At 39.9% G+C, this 23468-nt stretch overlaps 1 protein-coding gene across 1 annotated transcript in view; it reads right to left on the bottom strand.

Annotated features, from left to right (window-relative positions):
- The window catches only part of TRHDE (thyrotropin releasing hormone degrading enzyme), a 391977-nt gene that overhangs the window by 88451 nt on the left and 280058 nt on the right, over positions 1-23468 (bottom strand). The window contains exons 8-9 of the mRNA XM_070755729.1: positions 10507-10572; positions 8162-8340 (exon numbers count right to left, since the gene is read on the bottom strand). Coding sequence (XP_070611830.1) covers positions 8162-8340; positions 10507-10572 — 245 coding nt within the window. The remainder of the gene's footprint in view (positions 1-8161; positions 8341-10506; positions 10573-23468) is intronic.

Raw genomic sequence — 23468 nt, 5'->3', positions numbered from 1 at the left:
GGGGAAGGTTGTTGAGAAGGTGGTGGCACTTCAACTCCAATGGTCCTTGGAAGAAGCCAATTATCTAGGTCCTCAACAATCTGGATTCAGGCCCGGTTACAGCACGGAAACTGCTTTGGTCGCGCTGATGGATGATCTCTGGTGGGCCCGGGACAGGGGCTTGTCCTCTGTCCTGGTGCTTCTTGACCTCTCAGCGGCTTTCGATACCATCGACCATGGTATCCTTCTGCGCCGACTGGAGAGGTTGGGAGTGGGAGGCACTTTTCTTCAGTGGCTCTACTCCTACCTCTCCGGTCGGTCGCAGTCGGTGTTAGTGGAGGGTCAGAGATCGACCTCTAGGTCTCTCCCTTGTGGGGTGCCTCAGGGGTCGGTCCTCTCCCCCCTGCTATTTAATATCTACATGAAACCGCTGGGTGAGATCATCCAAGGGCATGGGGTGAGGTATCATCAATATGCCAATGATACCCAGTTATACATCTCCACCCCATGTCCAGTCAACGAAGCAGTGGAAGTGATGTGCCGGTGCCTGGAGGCTGTTGGGGCCTGGATGGGTGTCAACAAACTCAAACTCAACCCAGACAAGACGGAGTGGCTGTGGGTCTTGCCTCCCAAGGACAATTCCATCTGTCCGTCTATTACCCTGGGGGGAGAATCATTGACCCTTGGGCGTCCTCATCAATCCACAGCTCACATTAGAGAAACATCTTTCAGCTGTGGCGAGGGGGGCGTTCACCCAGGTTCACCTAGTGCACCAGTTGCGACCCTATTTGGATAGGGAGTCACTGCTCACAGTCACTCATGCCCTCATCACCTTGAGGCTCGACTACTGTAACACTCTCTACATGGGGCTACCTTTGAAAAGTGTTCGGAAACTTCAGATTGTGCAGAATGCAGCTGCAAGAGCAATCATGGGCTTTCCCAAATATGCCCATGTTACACCAACACTCCGCAGTCTGCATTGGTTGCCGATCAGTTTCCGGTCACAATTCAAAGTATTGGTTATGACCTATAAAGCCCTTCATGGCACCGGACCAGATTATCTCAGGGACCTCCTTCTGCTGCACGAATCCCAGCGACCAGTTAGGTCCCACAGAGTGGATCTTCTCTGGGTCCCGTCAACTAATTTAATAATATGAACTATTAGTTTTATACTAACTCTTTTTAATTAAATTATTGTGGGGATTTTTAAGTGGATGGGAGGATGGTAGTGATGGCATGAATGAATGGGACTATTTTAGTAATTATTGGAATGAATGGAATACTGTGAATGAAAATGAATGGGAGGGGGGTGATAGATGGAATGGAGTGGGTGGGAGGGATTATAATATGTATGGAATGAATGAATATGACATGAATGGAATTTTTGGCACACCTGACGCTGGAGGGGCAGGAGGGGAGGGGACACTTATCTCTGGGGTGGCAGAGGGTCAAAATATCCCGGTCTTGCTGGGGAGAGGCAGGTATGGCGGAAGCCATGGAGCTAGCCGTTCCAGGGGAAGGAGGAATCGCTGCTTAGTAGCGATCCCTTCTTCAGGCTCCATGAGCTTAACTCAAAGCACTGGTGATGAGTGTAATTCTGGCCCTGGGCTCAAGTTGTTGCTACTCAATGCCAGGTCAGTGGTAAATAAAGCTCTCCTCATCCGGGATCTGATCCTGGATGAGGAGGCCGACCTGGCTTGTGTGACCGAAACCTGGCTGGGCCCGGAGGGAGGAGTTCCTCTCTCTGAAATTTGCCCAGCTGGGTTTCGGGTATGGCACCAACCTCGACCCCAGGGAAGGGGGGGAGGAGTGGCTATTATAGCCAGGGAGAGTCTTGGCCTGCGTAGGCTCATTGCTCCAGAGGTTGCGGGTTGCGAGTCCCTCCTGGTGAAGTTAGACTTAGGGGTTCAGGTGGGCTTGTTACTCACGTACCTGCCTCCCAGCTGCGTGTCAACAGCCCTGCCTGTGCTGCTCAAGGAGGTGGCCGGGCTGGCGGTGGAGTTCCCCGGACTTATCGTCCTGGGGGACTTCAATCTGCCGTCGCTCGGCGGTTCCTCTGGACTGGCACAGGAGTTCATGGCCACCATGACAGCCATGGACCTGACTCAAGTAGTTCAGGGTCCGACTCACGAGGGTGGGCACGCACCCGATATGATATTCCTCTCTGAGCAACTGAGTAATGATCTGAGATTAAGGGGCTTAGAAGTGTTGCCTTTGTCGTGGTCAGATCATTTCCTACTGCGGCTTAACTTCCTGGCTCCAATCCTTCCCCGCAGGGAGGCGGAACCAATTAGGAGGTTCCGCCACAGATGCCTGATGGATCCAGAAGGCTTCCAGATGGCGCTTGGGGTTATTCCAGATACACTTGTCCACAGTTCGGCAGAGTCTCTTGCTGAGGCCTGGAACAAGGCTGCAGGGGAGGCTCTTGACCGGATTGCGCCGTTGCGACCTCTCCGCGGCACTAGACCCAGTAGAGCTCCATGGTTCAACGAGGAGCTCCGGGTGTTGAAGCGCCAGAAGAGACATCTGGAGAAGCGATGGAGGAAGAGTAAGTCCGAATCCGATCGAACACTTGTAAGAGCTCATATTAAGACTTACAAAGTGGTGCTCAAGGCGGCAAGATGCGCATATCATGCAGCCTTGATTGCATCAGCGGAATCCCGCCCGGCCGCTCTGTTTAGGGTAACCCGCTCCCTTCTTAATCAGAGGGGAGTTGGGGAGCCCTTGCAGAGTAGTGCCGAGGATTTTAACACGTTTTTCGCTGATAAAATCACCCGGATCCGAGCGGACCTCGACTCCAATTGTGAAACAGAGTCGACTGACAATGAGTCAGTCGAGGTGACTGGGGCTAAACGTCTTTGTCCATCTGTCTGGGAGGAGTTTGACTTGGTGACACCTGATGAAGTGGACAAAGCCATTGGAGCTGTGAGTTCCGCCACCTGTTTACTGGATCCGTGTCCCTCTTGGCTGGTTTCGGCCAGTCGAGGGGTGACACGGAGCTGGGTCCAGGAGATTGTCAACGCCTCCTTGGGGAGGGGGTCCTTTCCGCCACTTTATAAGGAGGCGGTTGTGCGCCCCCTCCTCAAGAAGCCTTCCCTGGACCCAGCCGTGCTTAATAACTACCGTCCAGTCTCCAACCTTCCCTTCATGGGGAAGGTTGTCGAGAAGGTGGTGGCACTTCAACTCCAGCGGTCCTTGGATGAAGCCGATTATCTAGGTCCTCAGCAGTCTGTATTCAGGCCCGGCTACAGCACGGAAACTGCTTTGGTCGCGTTGATGGATGATCTCTGGTGGGCCCGGGACAGGGGCTTGTCCTCTGTCCTGGTGCTCCTTGACCTCTCAGAGGCTTTCGATACCATCGGCCATGGTATCCTTCTGTGCCGGCTGTAGGGGTTGGGAGTGGGAGGCACTGTTCTTCAGTGGTTCTCCTCCTACATCTCCGGTCGGTCGCAGTCGGTGTTAGTGGGGGGTCAGAGGTCGACCCCGAGGTTTCTCCCTTGTGGGGTGCCTCAGGGGTCGGTCCTCTCCCCCCTGCTATTTAATATCTACATGAAACCGCTGGGTGAGATCATCCAAGGGCATGGGGTGAGGTATCATCAATATGCCGATGATACCCAGTTGTACATCTCCACCCCATGTCCAGTCAACGAAGCAGTGGAAGTGATGTGCCGGTGCCTGGAGGCTGTTGGGGTCTGGATGGGTGTCAACAAACTCAAACTCAACCCAGACAAGACGGAGTGGCTGTGGGTTTTGCCTCCCAAGGACAATTCTATCTGTCCGTCCATTACCCTGGGGGGGGGAATTATTGACCCCCTCAGAGAGGGTCCGCAACTTGGGCGTCCTCCTCGATCCATAGCTCACATTAGAAAAACACCTTTCAGCTGTGGCGAGGGGAGCGTTTGCCCAGGTTCGCCTGGTGCGCCAGTTGCGGCCCTATTTGGACCGGGAGTCATTGCTCACAGTCACTCATGCCCTCATCACCTCGAGGCTCGACTACTGTAACGCTCTCTACATGGGGCTACCTTTGAAAAGTGTTCGGAAACTTCAGATCGTGCAGAATGCAGCTGCGAGAGCAATTATGGGCTTCTCCAAGTATGCCCATATCACTCCAACACTCCGCAGTCTGCATTGGCTGCCGATCAGTTTCCGGTCACAATTCAAAGTGTTGGTTATGACCTATAAAGCCCTTCATGGCACCGGACCAGAATATCTTCGGGACCGCCTCCTGCCGCACGAATCCCAGCGACCGGTTAGGTCCCACAGAGTTGGCCTTCTCCGGGTCCCGTCGACTAAACAATGTCGTCTGGCGGGACCCAGGGGAAGAGCCTTCTCTGTGGGGGGCCCGACCCTCTGGAACCAGCTCCCCCCTGAGATTAGGATTGCCCCCACCCTCCCTGCCTTTCGTAAACTCCTTAAGACCCACCTTTGCGGTCAGGCATGGGGGAACTAAAACACCTCCCCCTTGCCCATGTTGTTTTGTTGATTGATTGACTGTGTGCCTGTTTTTTATATATACTGTTTTTTATGAGATTATTAATTTAAATTGGAACTGGAGGGGTGGGCATTGGATTTGGTATTGTGTACTGTACTGTTTTTTATTATTGTTGTGAGCCGCCCCGAGTTTGCGGAGAGGGGCGGCATATAAATCCAATAAACCTAACCATAAACCTAACTAAACAATGTCGCTTGGTGGGACCCAGGGAAAGAGCCTTCTTTGTGGTGGCCCCGGCCCTCTGGAACCAACTCCCCCCAGATATCAGAATTGCCCCCACTCTCCTTGCCTTTCGTAAGCTGCTTAAAACCCATCTCTGCCGCCAGACATGGGGGAATTGAGATACTCTTTCCCCCTAGGCTTATAAATTTTATGCATGGTATGTCTGTATGTATGTTTGGTTTTTTATAATAATGGGTTTTTAACTGTTTTTAGTATTGGATTATTGTTATATGCTGTTTCATGTTGCTGTTAGCTGCCCCGAGTCTCTGGAGAGGGGCGGCATACAAATCCAATAAATAATTAAATAAAATAAAAACATTGCCAAAAAGGCTTCAAGAGTTGTTAACCTAATCTTATGTAGCTTCTTTTCTGGTAGTATCACATTACTAACCATACAAAACTTTCGCCAATCCTTGAATACAGCTCATCTGTCTGGATCCCATACCACATATTGGACATAAATACATTAGAAAGTGTCCAGAGATTCTTTATAAGAAGAGTCCGCCACTCCTCTACCCGCAATAGCAGGGGTGGACTGCACATGTTGTCATGTGAGATTTGGCTTCTGCACATGCTCCCAAGGCATTCTGGTAAAACCAGGAATAGTGGCACTTTACTGTGCAATAGTATACCTTATGCAGACTTGAAATCCTGGGCTTAGAAAGCTTAGAATTACGTCACCTTCTGCATGACCTAAGTATAGCTCATAAAATTATCTGCTATAACATCCTTCCGGTCAATGACTTTTTCAGTATCAATCACAACTATACACAAGCACTCAACAGATACAATCTCAAATGAACGGCTCCAAACCTGACCAGAAAATACGACTTTAGCAACAGTGGTTAATGCCTGGAACACACTACCTGACTCTGTGGTTTCATTACCTAACCCCCAAAGCTGTACCCTTAGACTGTCCGCTGTTGACCTCACCTGATTCCTAAGAGGTCAGTAAGGGGTGTGCATAAGCGCACCAGCATGCCTACCGCATGCCTACCGTCCCTGTCTTAATGTTCTCTCTTATCAGTATCGATGTTATGTATGGAGTCTACAGAGAGGGGCAGCATACAAATCTAATAAATAAATAAATAAATAAATAAATGAACAATGTTATATCTATGTATATTACCAATACCTACTTGACGAATAAAATAAAATAAATAGTGGAATATTCTGTATTGTATTGAATGAATGCATTATTTCTGTATTCATAGAGATCTACAATTCTGTCAAATTATAAAATACAACACAATTTCTCAGAAATTCAAATTCCATGACACATTAAGTTCCAATGTAAGTAATTAAATATACATTTTAAAAAGCAATGAGGGAAGTAAGCAGATTGAGGCAGTAGTAGATGGGAAGGAAAGTTTTCAGCATACTTTGCCCCTCCAGTCTCAGTGCCTCCCCCAGTTGCTATTAATGTACATACAGAGGATGCCAAGATTTAGACAATATAGTTCCATTAATATCTCTAGACTACCAAGTTTATGTGTACCATATTAATATATATAATATATTTCTCCTCATTAAGTCACCTTATTTAAAAGATTTAGAGTTGTTTATTAGTTGTATACGTCTGCTAAACTAAAAGTAATTTTTCTGATTTAATAGTTAATTGTTCTTCCTCTGTGAAAGCCCATTTATGTAAAAAACATAGATGACTGAACACATTTAAACTACCATATATACTCCAGTATAAGTCGACCCAATTATAAGCCGAAACACCTACTTTTGCCACAAAAACTGGGAAAACGTATTGACTCGAGTATAAGCCTAGGGTGGAAAATACAGTGGCTCCTGGTAACTTATAAAAATGGAAACCAATAAAATTACATTAATTGAGGCATCAACAGATTAAATGTTTTAGAATATTTAGAAGAAGCAATGGGTGGAAACTAAACAAGGAGAGAAGCAATTTAGAACTAAGGACAAATTCCTGACAGTTAGAACAATTAATCAGTGGAACAGCCTGCCACCAGAAGTTTTTAAGAAGATGTTGGAGAACCATTTGTCTGAAGTGTTGTAGGTTTTCCTGCCTAAGCAGGGGGTTGGACTAGAAGATCTCCAAGGTCCCTTCCAACTCTGTTGTTATTATTATGTAACTTTACCTTCCAAAATGGTTTTTATTTCTTGCACCTTTCCATTTTTGGGTCTACTACTTTCTCCCTTCCTAAATCTATTTTTTAAAATTCCTTCTTTTATTCCAACCAAAAACCTCTTATAATATCTTTAGGAATGTAATCAAACCTGTTATCTTCATCTTCATTACAATATCATTATAATTTTCTTAATAATCGGGATTTCATATATTATTTCAAAACAATTGTTTAAATATTCAGATTTTCCATTTAAAACATATTTCATAAGTTAGAATCATTACTATCTCAATATATCAGTAAATAACAATTTGGGATTACTCAATCATTAATTGTAAAATCTTTCTTCTACAAGATGATATTTATTTGCATAAGGAGAAACTACACTCTGAAAAAAAGGTAAATATATTCATATTAATTATGTAGAACAAATGATTAATGACAAAATTCATACTATTATAATATTATCCTAACCTTTGTATTGTTTTAAACAAGGCAGCATTAATAATCCTCTTGGGTATGATGATAAGTATAGTTGGAAGAAAAAGTTTAATTTCACAGAGTTATCCCCACTTGAAGTAACATTTTATTACAAAATTATCTCTTCTGTTACTAGAAATGAATCAAATTTAAATGGGTAACTTATTTTACTTTGTAAAATATGTGGCTGGCTTACTGGAAGGGACTTCTATTTCTGAGCAGGAGAGAAAGCTATGGTCACCTGAAGCTTCTCCCCTTGGAGAAAGATCGTGTTTTCATCCACGTTTCCTTCCTTCCGAAAGGCTCTTCAACCCTCACGCCCCTTCTCTCAGTGTCTCCTTTTTGTATAGAGAAGCAGCTGTGATTGGTTCAGCCTGCTGCCAATCAGGCAGCTGAGGGATGTTGCCAACTGGGCTCTAGCAAGAGCAGAAGCAGCCTTTAAGGAAAAGCCTTGTGTTGCCATCACCTTTCCTTTCGCATCCGGACTGTGCAGTTTTGGAAAATGCTGTGTGGGAGTTTCCTGGTGGGCGTGCGGCCGTCAGTGACTCGAGTATAAGCCAAGGTCGGAATTCTCAGCACATTTTTGTGCTGAAAAACTCAGCTTATATTCGAGTATATACGGTATCTATTATTGAAAATATCCAGATGTAAATTCAAGTCTTTATCTGCATCTTTTTAAATGTGTAGATTTTGATGATATTATTTAAATATTTTAAATAATGCCTATAAATAATGGGCTTTTTTTAGAAAAATAGCAAAGGCATGCTGTGGTATCACTGCTATTATTCACAAATCTTTATATAACCATTTCTGAAGACATTTCTCCTTCTCTAGCAGAGGTATTAAAACAATTATAAAATATAACATGTATACTAGAAAATATAAATACCTGCTGTTTCTCAAACTGGAATCTTTATCAAGGTCATAAACAAAGCGATCTTGAGAGATTCCTATAATGCTGTCTGTATTTTCATTTCTCTTGATAGTGATAACAGGATAACCCATCTGGAGTGTCCACTGATCCATTACCTCTTGGATATTCACAAATTTCCCAATCTTCTTAAGTGCCTTATAAAACAAAAACAAAAAAAATACAAACTCCTTTCTGAAATATTATTACTACATTGTCTCTTTTAATAAAAGGATTCAGGGTATATTCATTAATGTTTTCATAATTTTATCTGAAGTTTTTTTAATCTATGCAGATATTTTAAGTTTGTTTAAATTCTATTTAAACTGTCCACTTTAATATCACAGTTATGTCACAGTTTAGAAATTACATTCTACTATCTTCAATGGGTTAGCACTCAATTCAGCATAGAATTCCATCCAGAGAATTCCAGTCATAAAATGTAACAGAAAAAAGCCCCACTTGCTTTATCTCAGTAGTAGTGAGTCTGTGCTCTTCCAGATGATGTTAAACTTCTTTTGACTCCAATCTACTTTGTTATTGGCTATGCTAACTGGCACTGTTGGAAACTATAGTTCACCAACATTTGAAGCACATACCTTCTTTTATTTTTATTTTATGAATACTTGGCTGTTAATTTTAATTGCAACATTAACTTTAGATGGAAAATTAAAACAGAACAATACTGACAATTTTAGCCACTACTTTAGTTTTATATTAATGTGTTAAATTCAAAGCAAAATCATGTTAACTACAAGGCAAATTAATGCCGATACAACTTTTAAGTTCAGTGAAAGCAGATTGGTTTTATTGAAAGTGCAAATATTAAAAAAAAATAATTTAAAAAAAATAATAGTTTCAGAATACTTCCCTGATTCTTTTATCTGCTTTACTTTTATCTTGGTAGTTGAGCCACATTTTTACAAAAATGCCACTTATTTAAAGAAATTAGTTCCCCTTATGGGACCCATGATTTTTATGTATAGTCCTTTTGTGTATGCCAATTCAGAAAAAGCCTGTATGGAAATTACAAATATTTGGGTTTTCTTGGTCATGACTCTACCACTATATCATTCCCTTTTTCTTTCAGTTCTATTTGCTAATTATCAACACCTTAGAAATCTATTTTTTGCATTCTGACAATCCTTGCAGCCATTACTATATATATAATTAAATATGTTTCTTTTCTGTTAACATTATCTGGTAAAATACCCAGAAGGTATATTCTCTGTAAAACATCTTATACATATGTTCCTTAAAAGCAGACTGACATTGATATAAAATGACATTGTGATTTTATAATTTCTCTCCCATAATTGCTGCCAGCTATCTATATCTATTGTATAACCTATATTTCTCATCCATTTTATCATTGTATCCTTCACCTGTTTGAATTCTAATTCAATAGATAAGAAATACTTACAAATTTTTAAAATTAAATTATTGCCCTGACCAAATAGAATTTGATCTAATTCTGGTTTTTTGCAAATTGATACCTTCTGTTTTAACATCTTTTTCAAGCCTTGATTGTAACCATGACGATATTTCTAATATCCTTCCTGGCTGCTTTTATCTGCCAGATGAGACTGGGGTCCAATGCACAAATGCAAGGACTAGATCACAGAGAATCCTATCCATTTTCAGCCCCCAAATCCTTCCACATAATCCTACAGGGCTTGATGTCTCTTGCTGCAATAGATTCTAACGCAGATTCCATTTCTAATTTATCTTACATCACTTAAAATGCATGCTATAGGTTCTAGATGAACTCCAATTTTCTGATCCTAATAAAACAATTTCTTTTAGGAGGGAACTAGCAAAATCTCCCTCTTACAATATTCTATGTTTGCAATCTGCATAAAAAGATTGGGGGATTCAAGAAGCAAATTGCGGAGAGGAGAAATCAGGAAAGAAAAGTTTCCATGAGCTTCTGTAGCTTGTGTGACACTGCATTCTGCCTCTATGTTATCAATATTTCCAATTAATGGTCAAATTACTTGTGCATCTTCTGTGAATGCTAAGCCTGTAGATTGAACAAAGACTGCCTATTTTTCATGTTCTACACCTGAATCAATCACAATTTCTAAAATCAATGATGGTTTTTTACCTCTGATGTTAAAGGCAGAGAGTAAGGAAATGCGCTAGCAAGATGAATAGATTTTGAGGTCCATATTAAGTACCTTTTTAAGCTCCATTTTTAAAACTGTTCTTCAGTGCATCACTTTTTATATAATATTTACATATATAAGTCCCATAGCCAAGTAACAAACATTAGCCTTAAAAATAAATTACATTTGTTGATGAAATATGTTTAATGATTTTACCTCTGACAGTGTATTCCATAGGTCTTTTCTTGCAGCATTGCCATACTTGTGAATAGTTAAATAATCCTAAAAATACATACATAAATATATAAAATATATGATATATAACTCCTATACATTTTAGACATACAATTATAATATTTGTATTATACAGGTGAAACTCAAAAAATTAGAATATCGTGCAAAAGTTCATTTATTTATTTATTTGGATTTCTATGTCGCCTTTCTCTGTAGACTCACGGCGGCTTACAAAAATAGGAATAAAATACAGTATACAGCAAGGGAAACCCAAACATAAAACCCCAAAGTTATAAAAAACTATACATTCACATTCATTCTAACCACAATCCTACATTCATATCATTGGTTGGAACGAGATGTTAATGTTCAACAGACCCAGGCCTGCCTGCAAAGGTGAGTTTTAAAGACCTTGCAAAAGGCCAGTAGAGCGGGGGCAGTGCGAGTCTCTGGAGGGAGTTGATTCCAGAGGGCCGGGGCTGCCCCAGAGAAGGCTCTTCCCCTAGGCCCTGCCAGCTGGCATTACTTAGAAGAAGATTGGAGAAGATTGACTCTGTGGGACCTAACTGGCTGCTGGGATATGTGAGGTAGAAGACGGTCCCGTAAGTATCCTTCCTTCCTTCCTTCCTTCCTTCCTTCCTTCTTTTTAAGTAATGCAACTTAAAAGGTGAAACTAATATATGAGATAGCCTCATTACATGCAAAGCAAGATAGTTCAAGCATAATTTGTCATTATTGTGATGATTATGGTGTACAGTCCATGAAAATGCACAGAAAATGTCAGAAAATTAGAATATTACATGCTATCAATAAAACAATCAATAAAACAAGGATTGTACATAGAACAATATCAGACCTCAGAAAAGTATCAGAATGCATATGTACTCAGCACTTGGTTTGGGCATCTTTTGCAACAATTACTGCCTCAATATGGTGTGGCATGGAAGCTATCAGCCTGTAGCACTGCGTGGTGTTATGAAAGACCAGGATGCTTCAATAGAGGCCTTCAGTTCTTCTGCATTGTCATCTTTCTCTTTTTTTTAATAAGAAAATTTTATTATTTAAAACAAACAAACAAACAAAAATAATTCATATATCTGTTTTTACAGATCTAATACCGTAACATTTTACATATTGTTGTTACAAATCACACCTCTGTCATAAGCAAACTATATACAATTCAGCAAGTTAATAAGGCATAAAGTTTTGATACATTTGAATCTTCTTCTACATGTACACCTATACTTTTTTTTTGTATTGATATGTTTAGGGGTTTTTGTGGATCCATTCATACCATCTTTGCCATATCTCTTTGGTTTCTTTAATTATCAAGAAAATCTACAGTTGTGCTGAAATGGATGAAAACACAATTAAAGGAGTAAGAGTTAAAGAAACCATTGTCATCTTTCTCTTGGCAATGCTCCATAAATTCTCTATGAGATTCAGGTCTGGAGAGTTTGCTGACTAATCAAGCACAATAATCCCATGGTCTTTGAACCAGGTTTTGGTGCTTTTGGCAGGTGTCAAGTCCTGCTGGAAAATTAAGTCAGCATCCCTGTGAAGCTCATCTGCGGAAGGAAGCATGAAGTGCTCCAAAATCTCCTGGTAGACAGTTGCCTTGACCCTGGACTTAATGAAGCACAGTGGACCAATGCCAGCAGGTGATATGGCTCCCCAAATCAACACAGACTATGGAAACTTCACATTGGACTTCAAGCATCTTGCAGTGTGTACCTCTCCATTCTTTCTCCATACTCCTTGGTTTCCAAATAAGCTGCAAAAGTTTCCATGCCACGCTGCATTGAGGCAGTAATTGCTGCAAAAGGGGCCCAAAACCAATTTACTAAGTACATATGCATGCTTATCTTTTAAAAGGTCCAATATTGTTCTATGTAGAAGCCTTGTTTTATTGATTGCATGTAATATTCTAATTTTCTGAGATTGTGGATTTGGGATTTTCATGAACTGTACCCCATAATCATTATAATGATGACAAATCATGGCTTGAATGATCTTGCATGTAATAAGTCTCTCTCATATGTTAGTTTCACCTCTTAAGTTGCATTACTGAAATAAATGACCTTTTGCACAATATTCTAATTTTTTGAGTTTTTGAGTATCCAGGCTTAGTATAAATTTAGCACATTTTAAAGTTAGTTTTCAGTACGTATTAAAGTACCAATAATCAACAGTCCAAATTATTATTCTATAAATCATAGATGCACAGACTGAGAATGCAGGCTCATTGCGGTCTTTGCAAAATTGGCCTGTAAATGTTGTTCTTTGTAAAAATGTTGGTCTTTGTAAAATTGGCCTGTAAATGTTGTTACTTAGCTATAATTTTTTGATGTATTAGAAAAGGAAAATTATTAAATAATTTTAATAATTTACATAATGAGAGTAATATTAGCATATTCAATTTTAAATATAACAATGAAACAAAATTAGTTTTATCTCAACTCTATCCATTTTATATACAGTGATCCCCCGCTCGTTGCGAGGGTTCCGTTCCAGGACCCCCCGCAACGAGCGGGTTTTCGTGAAGTAGCGCTGCGGAAGTAAAAACACCATCTGCGCATGTGCAGATGGTGTTTTTACTTCCGCAGCGCTAGCGAGGAGCCGAAGATTGGGGGCGGCGTGGGTGTTTTAAAACGTCCCCGCCGACATGGGGGGCTCGCTAGCACACCCCCGAACCCCCAACCCGGGTTTGGGGGTGTGCTAGCGAGCCCCCCATGTCGGCGGGGATGTTTTAAAACACCCGTGCGACTTTCCAATGAGTCCCGAAGACAACGCGTTTGTCTTCGGGACTCATTGGAAAGTCATGCGGGTGTTTTAAAACATCCCCGCCGACATGGGGGGCTCGCTAGCACACCCCCGAACCCCCAACCCGGGTTTGGGGGTGTGCTAGCGAGCCCCCCATGTCGGCGGGGATGTTTTAAAACACCCGCGCGACTTTCCAATGAGTCCCGAAGACAACTTCCGGGTTGAAAAATCGCGAATTACCCTGTTCGCAATGGTCGGGGACGCAATAACCGGGGGATCACTGTACTCCAAAGCTGAATATGGTCCTCAGCCCAGAAAAGTCCTATAATCCTGCTAATGAACGTTTATTTTCTTACATTCAAATACATTTTCCATTTTAATTCTCACTTTTTAATCTTTGTTTCTAGCAAATCTTACAAATGTCAGAAGTATTTCCAAAAATAAGTATTACTTCTTATTTTAGCAGATCATTTTATACTCCTGCTGAGAAACACAGACATTGTTGATACCTAGTTTATTATTAAACATTAGCCTTATTTTTTTCAAATCAAAATTTTCAATCTAATGTAAATATATTGTTTCCGTTTTGGATTAAAGACTAAAGAATGCCATCAAACTACATTATACATATTTTAGATTGAAGATTTACTTTAAGACTTTAAGATTTACTTTAAGGCTTGATCAAATGTTACTACACAAGAACTAAGCTCCTTCTCTATGTTAAGAAACTTTACAATATAGTTATGTGGCAGTATCATTTTGATATCAATCTCCATTTATTTTTATGGAGCTTTAATTATCCTGGCCAATATAACTTAACAATATATTAGATTCTGAATTATTTAATTAGCATTCTTGTGTTACATAGAGCAGAATATTTAATATTCCAGATGTTCTTGGTCTGAAATTCCCAAAGCTCCAGCCAGAATGGCCAAAATCCAGGAACTGTAATTCAATATAATTTGGAAAGCCACATGTTCATTCCTCTACAGAGTTCAAAATTAAATCCATAGAAAAGTAATAACTTCAACTTAAAAGTAAAACTATTAAAATGCATTGCAATATGAAGTGGGAAACAATTCTTTTGAATCTATTCGTCACCTTAGTTCAGGTAAATGGCGAGTGTTAAGCTCTCATGTGCTGCAAAATAATAAAGCTGAAAAATGTTCTGATAATATTGTGTTCAATATTGTGTTCAGGTGCTTCAGTAATTGTGATTGTAAAGCAGACTGTGATATACAAATTGTAAACTCTGACAGCTTTAGCTTTAAATGTTCCGTCCTATTTTGTGAGAAGCAGCAACAGCCACACAAACACAGATCAGAAAAGCAATATAGAGATATGGAGTCATTTATGTACAATGCAGCTTTAACAATATAATGAAAATAAATATCATATATGTTATTCCATAATACTGGCCTTCCCTTTATTTAAAAATAACAAATCAAGCAATTTGATAAATAATCAATAGCATCTGAAGCAGCAGATTGGTTGCTTAATAAATCAAACTAAATTCCACAATATTTACATATGTTGGTCTTAATAAAGATCAGCCATACTCCTTGTGTAATATCCATGGATGCTGATAATGCTGGCTTTGATTAAAAGTAATACTTCTGATTGATTTAAAAAATAAATTTAAAAACCTTGAAAAGCCATATAAATATTCATTGTTTCACTAAGAATTGTGGGTAATAAAAAGATAATGAGATCCTTGTAGAAACAGAATTTAAAGTCAAGTCCATAATAAATAATTTACCAAATTTATTTTATAATACAGAGTATATGCTGAATTGGAGTGGTAATTACAGTGGTTACAAATGGGAAAACAGGATTTATGTGTGGAAGGGGGAAGCTCAGATATCAGTTGTTAGCTGCAACCAACTTAGTGTGCACCTTCCTATGTGTACACCATCCTATAGAGAAAAGCACTGTTATATTCAGGACCAAACACAGAATTACCTGACACTAGGCAGGGTCCAAATATCGCAACTATTCAATATTATAAGGGTTGAGCCTAAGTCTTTTCATCCTCCTATAGACCATATACATTCCAGACATCAACTGGCTAGCCAAGGACTGAGATATATAACTTATCATCAGATATTGATTGTACTGCAACCTCTTGTAGTTGCTAAAAAGAAAGGAGGGGAGTTTAAAACTTGAGGTATATCTCATAGGAGGGGATCTCAGGGTCCCATCAGTGGAGTTTGTACCCCATCTCAGAAAAGAAGGGAATCAGAAAAATACCATGCCTCCCACTCCTAATCTCTGTAGGCATTTCAGAAGAATACCATTGAAAGGGCCCAAGACCAAGAGAGTTGCAATTTTTGTTGTAATTTTTCCAAGGTTCATTAACAAGCACAACCAATGCTGCCTCAGAACTATGACTTGTTCTGAAACAAAATTTTATGAAAATTAGGAAAGAGTAGGAAAGAAATCTGGAAAGACAAAGAGATGGAAACTTGTTTAGGTTTCAAAAGTTTCAAAAATCCATTTGGTAAGGACTAGTGCCCAATGCAGCAAGCTGAGATTTTGAGACGAAAAGTTAATCATGACATCACAGTGTTAAAGAGGCCATTTGAACCATAACTTTACAACACAATTTAATATTTTTCACATAAACTCCTCCAGCCTCCACTGAGGATTCTAAGGGAAAGCCGTCCCACCAAAGCACCGGCTAATCCTTAAACTGAATTGTAACGACATTTCAGCAGCCATGTTTGCAGCTCTTTTCATTTTTATCCACTTGTTTTCAACAGTATATCCTATTCTTGGTAAATGTCAAACAATTCTCGTCCTGTGTCAGGTAATAATTTTGGGGAAAATATTGCTATTGGAAAGAAATGAATTTTTCCGCCAAATCTGGACAGAGTCTATATCGCTCAGAGATTTATGAAGCTCTGTCTTAAACATCAAAGTGAGTTTAGTGCTGCCAATTTACTTCCATGATTAGTGTATTACTAGCGCTGGTAGAATCTTCAGCTTTAAATTTATCCTTCCTTTTTATTCAATAGTAGCTATGAAGCATCCCCAACATTTTGTCTTTCAAGGCAATGAATATTATTTGAAATTTGCACTAGAAATTCAGATTGGATTTATTACTGTTAAAATAATACATATATATCTACCACATGTTTGATTCTTAATTTCCAAAATCTGCAATTTTAGTAAAAATATGAGCTGTTCAAAGGAAAATAATATAAGAACATGTGCATAGTACTATATCACAATACAACCCCCCCCCCCCATTCAGTGTAAGATTTTCTTCTATTTAATAATTTCTAGGGCTAGATGGCTCATTCCACAATCTGATTTTAACAATAAGCAGATGACTCATTCCACAATCTGCTTTTAACAATAAGCGTGAGAACTTAACAATTGCCACCTCTTGCTTTAAGTATTGCTGGGCAATGTAGAATATTTAAAAAAGCAGCAGGTACTGTATATATTTTCCCAACCATTTCATATCAATTGTCTTGTTACAGGAAAAAGTAAGCAAGGAAACGTAATGTACTGTATTTCTCAAAACCTAACTTACTGAAGCAAATATTATGTAGAATAGTACTGTACTTTTTATTATGATCTCTTCTAAATTATTTTACCCTGTATTTGTCTATGCTGTTAAATGTTCTATATTGGTTTAAATGTTTTACATTATATTTCACATCTTCTTATAGGAAGATGAGGGGTGTATGGGGTGCTCAGCGAGGGATAGCACCTCTGGTGTAGGGGCATGTTGTGTCCTTTTATGGCAACTCATTTAGGGCAGCTTTAAGGGCAGCTCATTCACCTTTGGTCCCCACCTGACACTCAGCTCTCACCTGTGGCTCCTAGTAACTGTAGCATGGAGAATGGCCACACCCTGGGCAACAGCTTTGACAGGCTGGTGAAACCAGGCTGGGAGTAGCCAATGGGTTATTGATCTTTGACGAGATATGGACTTGTCTATTCCGAGCATGTGAAGACAGATTCCGGAGGATTGAGCAGATTAAACCTACTAGAATAGGTCAACAGTCATGAAGATGGTCTCTGCAAGCTATGTGGTTTGCTAAGGGCATGGCAAGACACAAAAGATGCCCTGGTCAACCACTAGGAGAAGGGAAGTCCCAGAAGCAGTTTGTGACTATGTACAGCCACATTCTATTAATTCTGCAACATAGATGGAACCAATCGTATAGGCCTTTGCTATTGTATTGGATTATTTCAGAGTTGTAGAGAAGGGGAATCTGCTTCTTGTTTAACAGTCTATCCTCCATACTAACCTACCCAGGGTTCGTGCTCTGGGGAGTCCAGAGCATGATATCATAATCTTTTGAGACCGAAGGATGCCAATAGAAAGATGTTTACAATTTGCAGAAATTGTAAATAGCAGTAGTAATTTAATGTAGCTTTTAATATAAACTCATAAGAAAAACAAAACAGTTCTCAAAATAAAAGGTGATTGTCAGGTCCAAGGTCATTATGTGAAGCCAAAGTAACAAACACAGGAAGGAATCAGGAATCCTGCCTAGGATTGGTCCTCATGACTGCACTTGCGGGTATGGGGATGTGATATGGGGTTTTGACCCAGATGTAATCTAAGGGATGATTAGATGAGTTGGAATGATTCAATTGAATCCAGACATGGCTGTTAATAAATCGTACCCTGCGAGAAGCACAGGCGTGAAAATGATTTATTTCTGAAATGCTATTTGGTTTGCTGACAGTGATCAGCAATAAGGAAAAAAAACCTTTCAAAATAGTTCTTGTCGGATTAGTTCAAATTTAATAGTGCATAATCATATTAATACGTATAGATACATTATATTTATTTAAGGCTGTTTCTTGATTTAGTATAAGAAATAAGAGAAAAGAAATCTACAACAGCCCCATTTTTAACAATCTTTAAATCTTTATTCTTGTAATGTACCTAAGATATCCACTTTTAAAACATTTACAGTACACTCATAAACATTGCAGAAATAAGCCTTGAGCTTAATATGGCTTTCTCCTTAGGGACAGCTATTAATAATATTTCCAATTAGGTTCAAGACATATCTAAGCAATCTAAGGGACAACAGGGTCTGAATCATATATATATTTCTGTTAAGAACCCTGCAAAACAAACAAACAGGTGAGTTTATTATTTATTTATTAGATTTGTATGCCGCCCCTCTCCGCAGGAATAATTCATTCCTACTATAGCTGTTGAAAACATTGTTATTGAACAATTGTTGCTAATGGTTCTTATTTCAAATACTATTTAAAGATTATTTCAGCATATTCTGTACATACTCAAATGAAATGTTTTTCATGCCTAAAATGTGGTCTGTAAAGCTGTAGACCAAGATAATTATTTGTAATCAAAGTTGCAATGAAAAAATCAAGCTCTTGAAGTGCAAAATTAATACCAATTATATCCAACCTCCAGAGATTAGAATCACAACAGATCTTCATTTGTCATAAATGACAAAATGGTAACTAAAAAAACCTAAGAATAATTCATTCCTACTATAGCTGTTGAAAACATTGTTATTGAACAATATTGCATATTTAGAAAAGTCTTATTATTTATGAATGTAAATAAGCTATTCCTCCACTTCTCTACTCACAATAGAATGTCTTACACAACCAGACTCGTAGGCCAGTGATGGCGAACCTTTTTTTCCTCAGGTGCCAAAAGAGCATGCGTGTGTGCTATCGCATACATGTGATTGCCCACACCCATAATTCAATGCCTGGGGAGGGCAAAAACAGCTTCTCCCACCCCCCTGGAGGCCCTCTAGAGGCCAGAAACAACCTGTTTCCCAGCTTCTGGTTGGCCCAGTACACTGGTGTTTCTCCCTCCCCAGGCTCCAAAAGTGGCCAGGGGAGGGTAAAAACGCCCTCCCCTATCCTCCTGGAAGCTCTCTGGAAGCCAAAAATACCCTCCCAGAAACTCTGTGCAAGTTAAAAGTCAGCTGGCCAGCAGACACATGCATGTTGGAGCTGAGCTAAGGAAAGAGCTCGTGTACCTGTGGCACTCATGCCATAGGTTCGCCATCACTGTCCTAGGCTTAGAAAGCTTAGAACTACATCGCCTTCGACATGACCTAAGCATTGCTCATAAAATTATCTGCACAACCTCCTTCCTGTCAACAATTGCTTCAGCTTCAACCACAACAATACACAAGCACACAACTGATACAAACTCAAAGTAAACTGCTCCAAACTTGACGGTAGAAAATACAACTTCAGCAACCGAGCAGTTAATGCCTGGAACTCACTATCTGACTCTGTAGTTTTGTCATCAAAACTTTCCGTTAGACTATCCACTGTTGACCTCACCTGATTCCTAAAAGATCAATAAGTGGTGTGCATAAGTGCACCAGCGTGCCTTCCATCCCTGTCCTAATTGAAAGAGACTGATATTTGTGTTAGACCTGTCTTTTGTGGTGGAATGTAGTAGGATGGATTCCCCAGAGGAAGGGCGTGCATTCCAGAAGAAAAAGACACAGCTCAGTACAGATATTTTGTAGATGAGAAAGAGGGTGAAGACATCCCTTCCCTAATAGTTTCAGAGTGTATGGTAGATGCAGAGAGTAGAATGTTTCAGTCTGACAAGACTGAAACCCAAGAATCACACAAGATGGTTTTCCAAGTGGAGTTCCACACCTATAGGCAGATTCTATAGAAATACCAAAAACATTTCATTTATTTGGAATTTTTACCTTGCAGTCAAAACCGGAAAGGTTGGAGAACTCTAGTTTAGAGTTGTAGATACACTGTTGTATCCTACTGAGTTTTGTCACTGATACTATTTAACAACAAACAGTTCCATTATTTAAAAAGAATAGCATGTTTAGAGAGCCCAGTTTTGATCAAGGCCCAAGTACTTAACCTGAATCTAAGCTGAAAGTTTTCATTCAAAGCAGGGGGCAGTTTTTACAGTTCCAACATGAGGTATGAGATCAAAAATCAAGATCAAGGAGATACAGGCTAAAAGGATTCAGTACAGATCAAAACCATAATTAATATAACTATTTATACTTTACAAATCGCTCATATCAGTATGAATTGCATGCCTTATATCATATTTGTTTTTATTCTGTAATCAGAATAGATACACGTAAAAACTATCTATTGCTATTATAAATAAGTGCTGCTTATTTTTCCTTATAGACTTGCCATAAAATTTTTAGTCCCTTCTACAGGCATAGAGCTGCAATTTAGCAGGCAGCTCTGTGAACAGTTTATTTAGCACTTACCATATTTTTCAGAGTATAAGACACTACTTTTTCCTCTCTATAAGAGGCTGAATATTTGAGTGAATATCGCTTTTTCAAAACTTTTTTCAGCCCTAACTAGGTGCTAATGATCTTCCCAGTTCTTCCCAACTTGCAAGCTCTTTCATTGTTACTCTCTCTGAAAAATGTTTTTCAAACCTAAGTCTGCCGGCTTTTTTTCATTGCTCTCCTTGCTCTGAATAAGTTTCTTTCTAGCCCTAATGAGGTGCTAACGATGTTCTCAACTCTTACCTTTCATTGTTACTCTCTCCAAAAAATGTTTCTCCAGCTCTAAGTCTTTGCAGACTTTTTTTTCATTGCTCTATTTGCTCCAAATAAGGTTCTTTCCAGCCCTAAAGAGATGTAAATTGATGTTCCCAGCTCTTACCTGTTTGCAGGCTCTTTCATTGTTACTCTCTCTGAATAATGTTTTTTAAGTCCTAACCAGGGGATAAAATAATGTGCTGAAGCTGACCAAAGATGCCAGCCAGATAAATATCTGGTAGGCAGATTTCCCCCCCTATTTTCCTCCCCAAAAACTAAGGTGTGTCTTATATTCTGGTGCATCTTTGAAAAGTACGATATATGCATTTTGAGCTGGATGTCACAAGAGCAGGGTCTCAGAAGATGACAGATTAATGACCTGTGAGTACAATTTTTTGAGGCTGTGATCGATGTTCCCTCTAATTTTTTTTTCGGTGTGGGCGGAAAAGTATAGTGTCTGAGCGATAGTCCTTTTGGGACTGGGCGGCATAGAAAAATAAATAAATAAATAAATAAATAAGAAAAAAATTCCTTCTTTTTTTATTAAAAGAAATTAATAATAAAACAAAACAAAAATCTATTGCTATTATTATCTTCTCTTTTTCCATCCCTGTCTCCTCCCCCCTTGTGTGTGTGTGTGTGTGTGAACTCTTGAACCATTTCCATTAGAGGTGAGCTATTGGAAATGTTTCAAGAGTTCACACACACACACACACACACACACACACACACACACACACATAAACGGCTGGGTTTTTTTTTCTCTGTTATTATTTGGGTGGTTTTTACCATATGCTTTAAATCAAGAGTCATTTCTCTCTCTTTCTCTCTCCCCCTCTTGCTGTTTCTCTCTCTCTCTCTTTCTCTCTCTCTCTCTTTCTCTCTCTCTATTGCTTGTCTTGAGGGAAAATATTGCCCCTTCTCAAAAATCTACAATATGTAAACATTTCTAGGTCCAATTAATAGTGATAATGAATTTAAAATTATTAAAAATTAAACTTTTAAAAATTAAGCATTCACATACTGTACATACTACCATATCCAACACATTCACTGGGCAGAGTCTGGGGTCTAGTGACCCCAAACCCGATGGCATAAATGCATTTTCAGATTCTTACAAAAGGGGGCAGTGCAGATCTCTGGGGGGAGTTGATTCCAGAGGGCCGGTGCCCCCACCGAGAAGGCTCTTCCCCTAGGACCCGCCAAACAACTTTGTCTAGTTGATGAGACCTGCAGAAGGCCAACTCTATTGGACCTAACCAGATGCTGGGATTTGTGCAGCAGAAGGTGGTCCCGCAGGTAATCTGGTCCTATATCATGTAGGGCTTTATAGGTCATAACCAACACTTTGAATTGTGTCTGGAAACTAATCGGCAGTCAATGCAGTACGCGGAGTGATGCTGAAATTTGGGTATGCCTTGGGAGTCCCATAACTGCTCGCATGGCTGCATTTTGGATGATTTGAAGTTTCCAAAAACTCTTCAAAGGTAGCCCCATGTAGAGAGCATTGCAGTAGTTGAACCTCGAGGTGATAAGGGCATGAGTGACAGTGAGCAAAGACTCCTTGACCAAATAGGGTCGCAACTGGTGCACCAGGTGAACCTGGGCAAACACCCCACTCGCCACAGCCAAAAGATGGTGTTCTAAAGTCAGCTGTGGATCGTGGACAATGCCCAATGCGGACCCTCTCTGAGGGGGTCAGTAATTTCTCCTGCCCCAGGTAATGGACGGACAGTTGGACGTGTCCTTTGGAGGCAGTACCCAGTCACTGCATCTTGTCTGGATTGAACTTGAGCCTGTTGGCACCCATTCAGACCCTGATAGCCTCCAGACACCGGTACATTACCAGCACATTACTTCCACATGATGTCCTATTTATTGTTCATTACTGGGAAGATGCTTCCAACTGTAAAGAACCTCAAACCATGTTGGTTGTCCCTGCAGATGACCTGATATGAGATCCCTGAAAAGAGGTACTGAATTTCTCTTGTCCTCTTAGAGTTCTCTGTGGCATTTGATATAATCATATAATGGACTGCCTATGATAATTAGATACTGGAAAAATTATTCAGAGGTAATCCTTCTCCTTCCAGGAATTAGGGGTTTGAAACAATATTATTAGGAGAAGAGATGATAATTCTCTACATTATTTTAAAAATGCTGTGAAAAGATAATCTATTATCTGGGATATGACATCCATATACTAATCATACCCAGGTATTGTCTTGGCTAAAGGAGATGTGATGGATGATTGATTATTCCTAAAGGCTATGAAGCTAGGAAGTCCATGATGATTCCTAGAAGCTATGAATAAGTAGGTGGAGGGATAAACAGAATGAAATTGAATCTCACTAAGACACAGATTCTGTTGTTAAATAAATAATTGGTTCCATGGCTGTCTCAACTATTGTTCATAAAAGATCCTGGCCCTGAATATCATTGTAATAGTGTTACATGGATACAAATCCCTACATTTCTCCCTGTAACTTCTATACATGTTTAATATGGGAATAACCTTGAGAGGCAGGGGATGATCCATAACTTGAATATAGTTATGGCAAACATCTGAAAAGGGACCCTCCCTGGAGATTGGAGGAGAGTGTGGAGAAAGATTGGAAAAGAGAAAAAGAGAAAGCTGTAGAGAAATTAATTGCAGGAATTACCCTGTTC

The sequence above is a fragment of the Erythrolamprus reginae genome, chromosome 6, assembly GCF_031021105.1.
Source record: "Erythrolamprus reginae isolate rEryReg1 chromosome 6, rEryReg1.hap1, whole genome shotgun sequence".
Lineage (NCBI taxonomy): Eukaryota > Metazoa > Chordata > Lepidosauria > Squamata > Dipsadidae > Erythrolamprus > Erythrolamprus reginae.
Note: the sequence above shows the minus strand (reverse complement) of the source record. Positions and strands in the feature narration are given on the sequence as shown.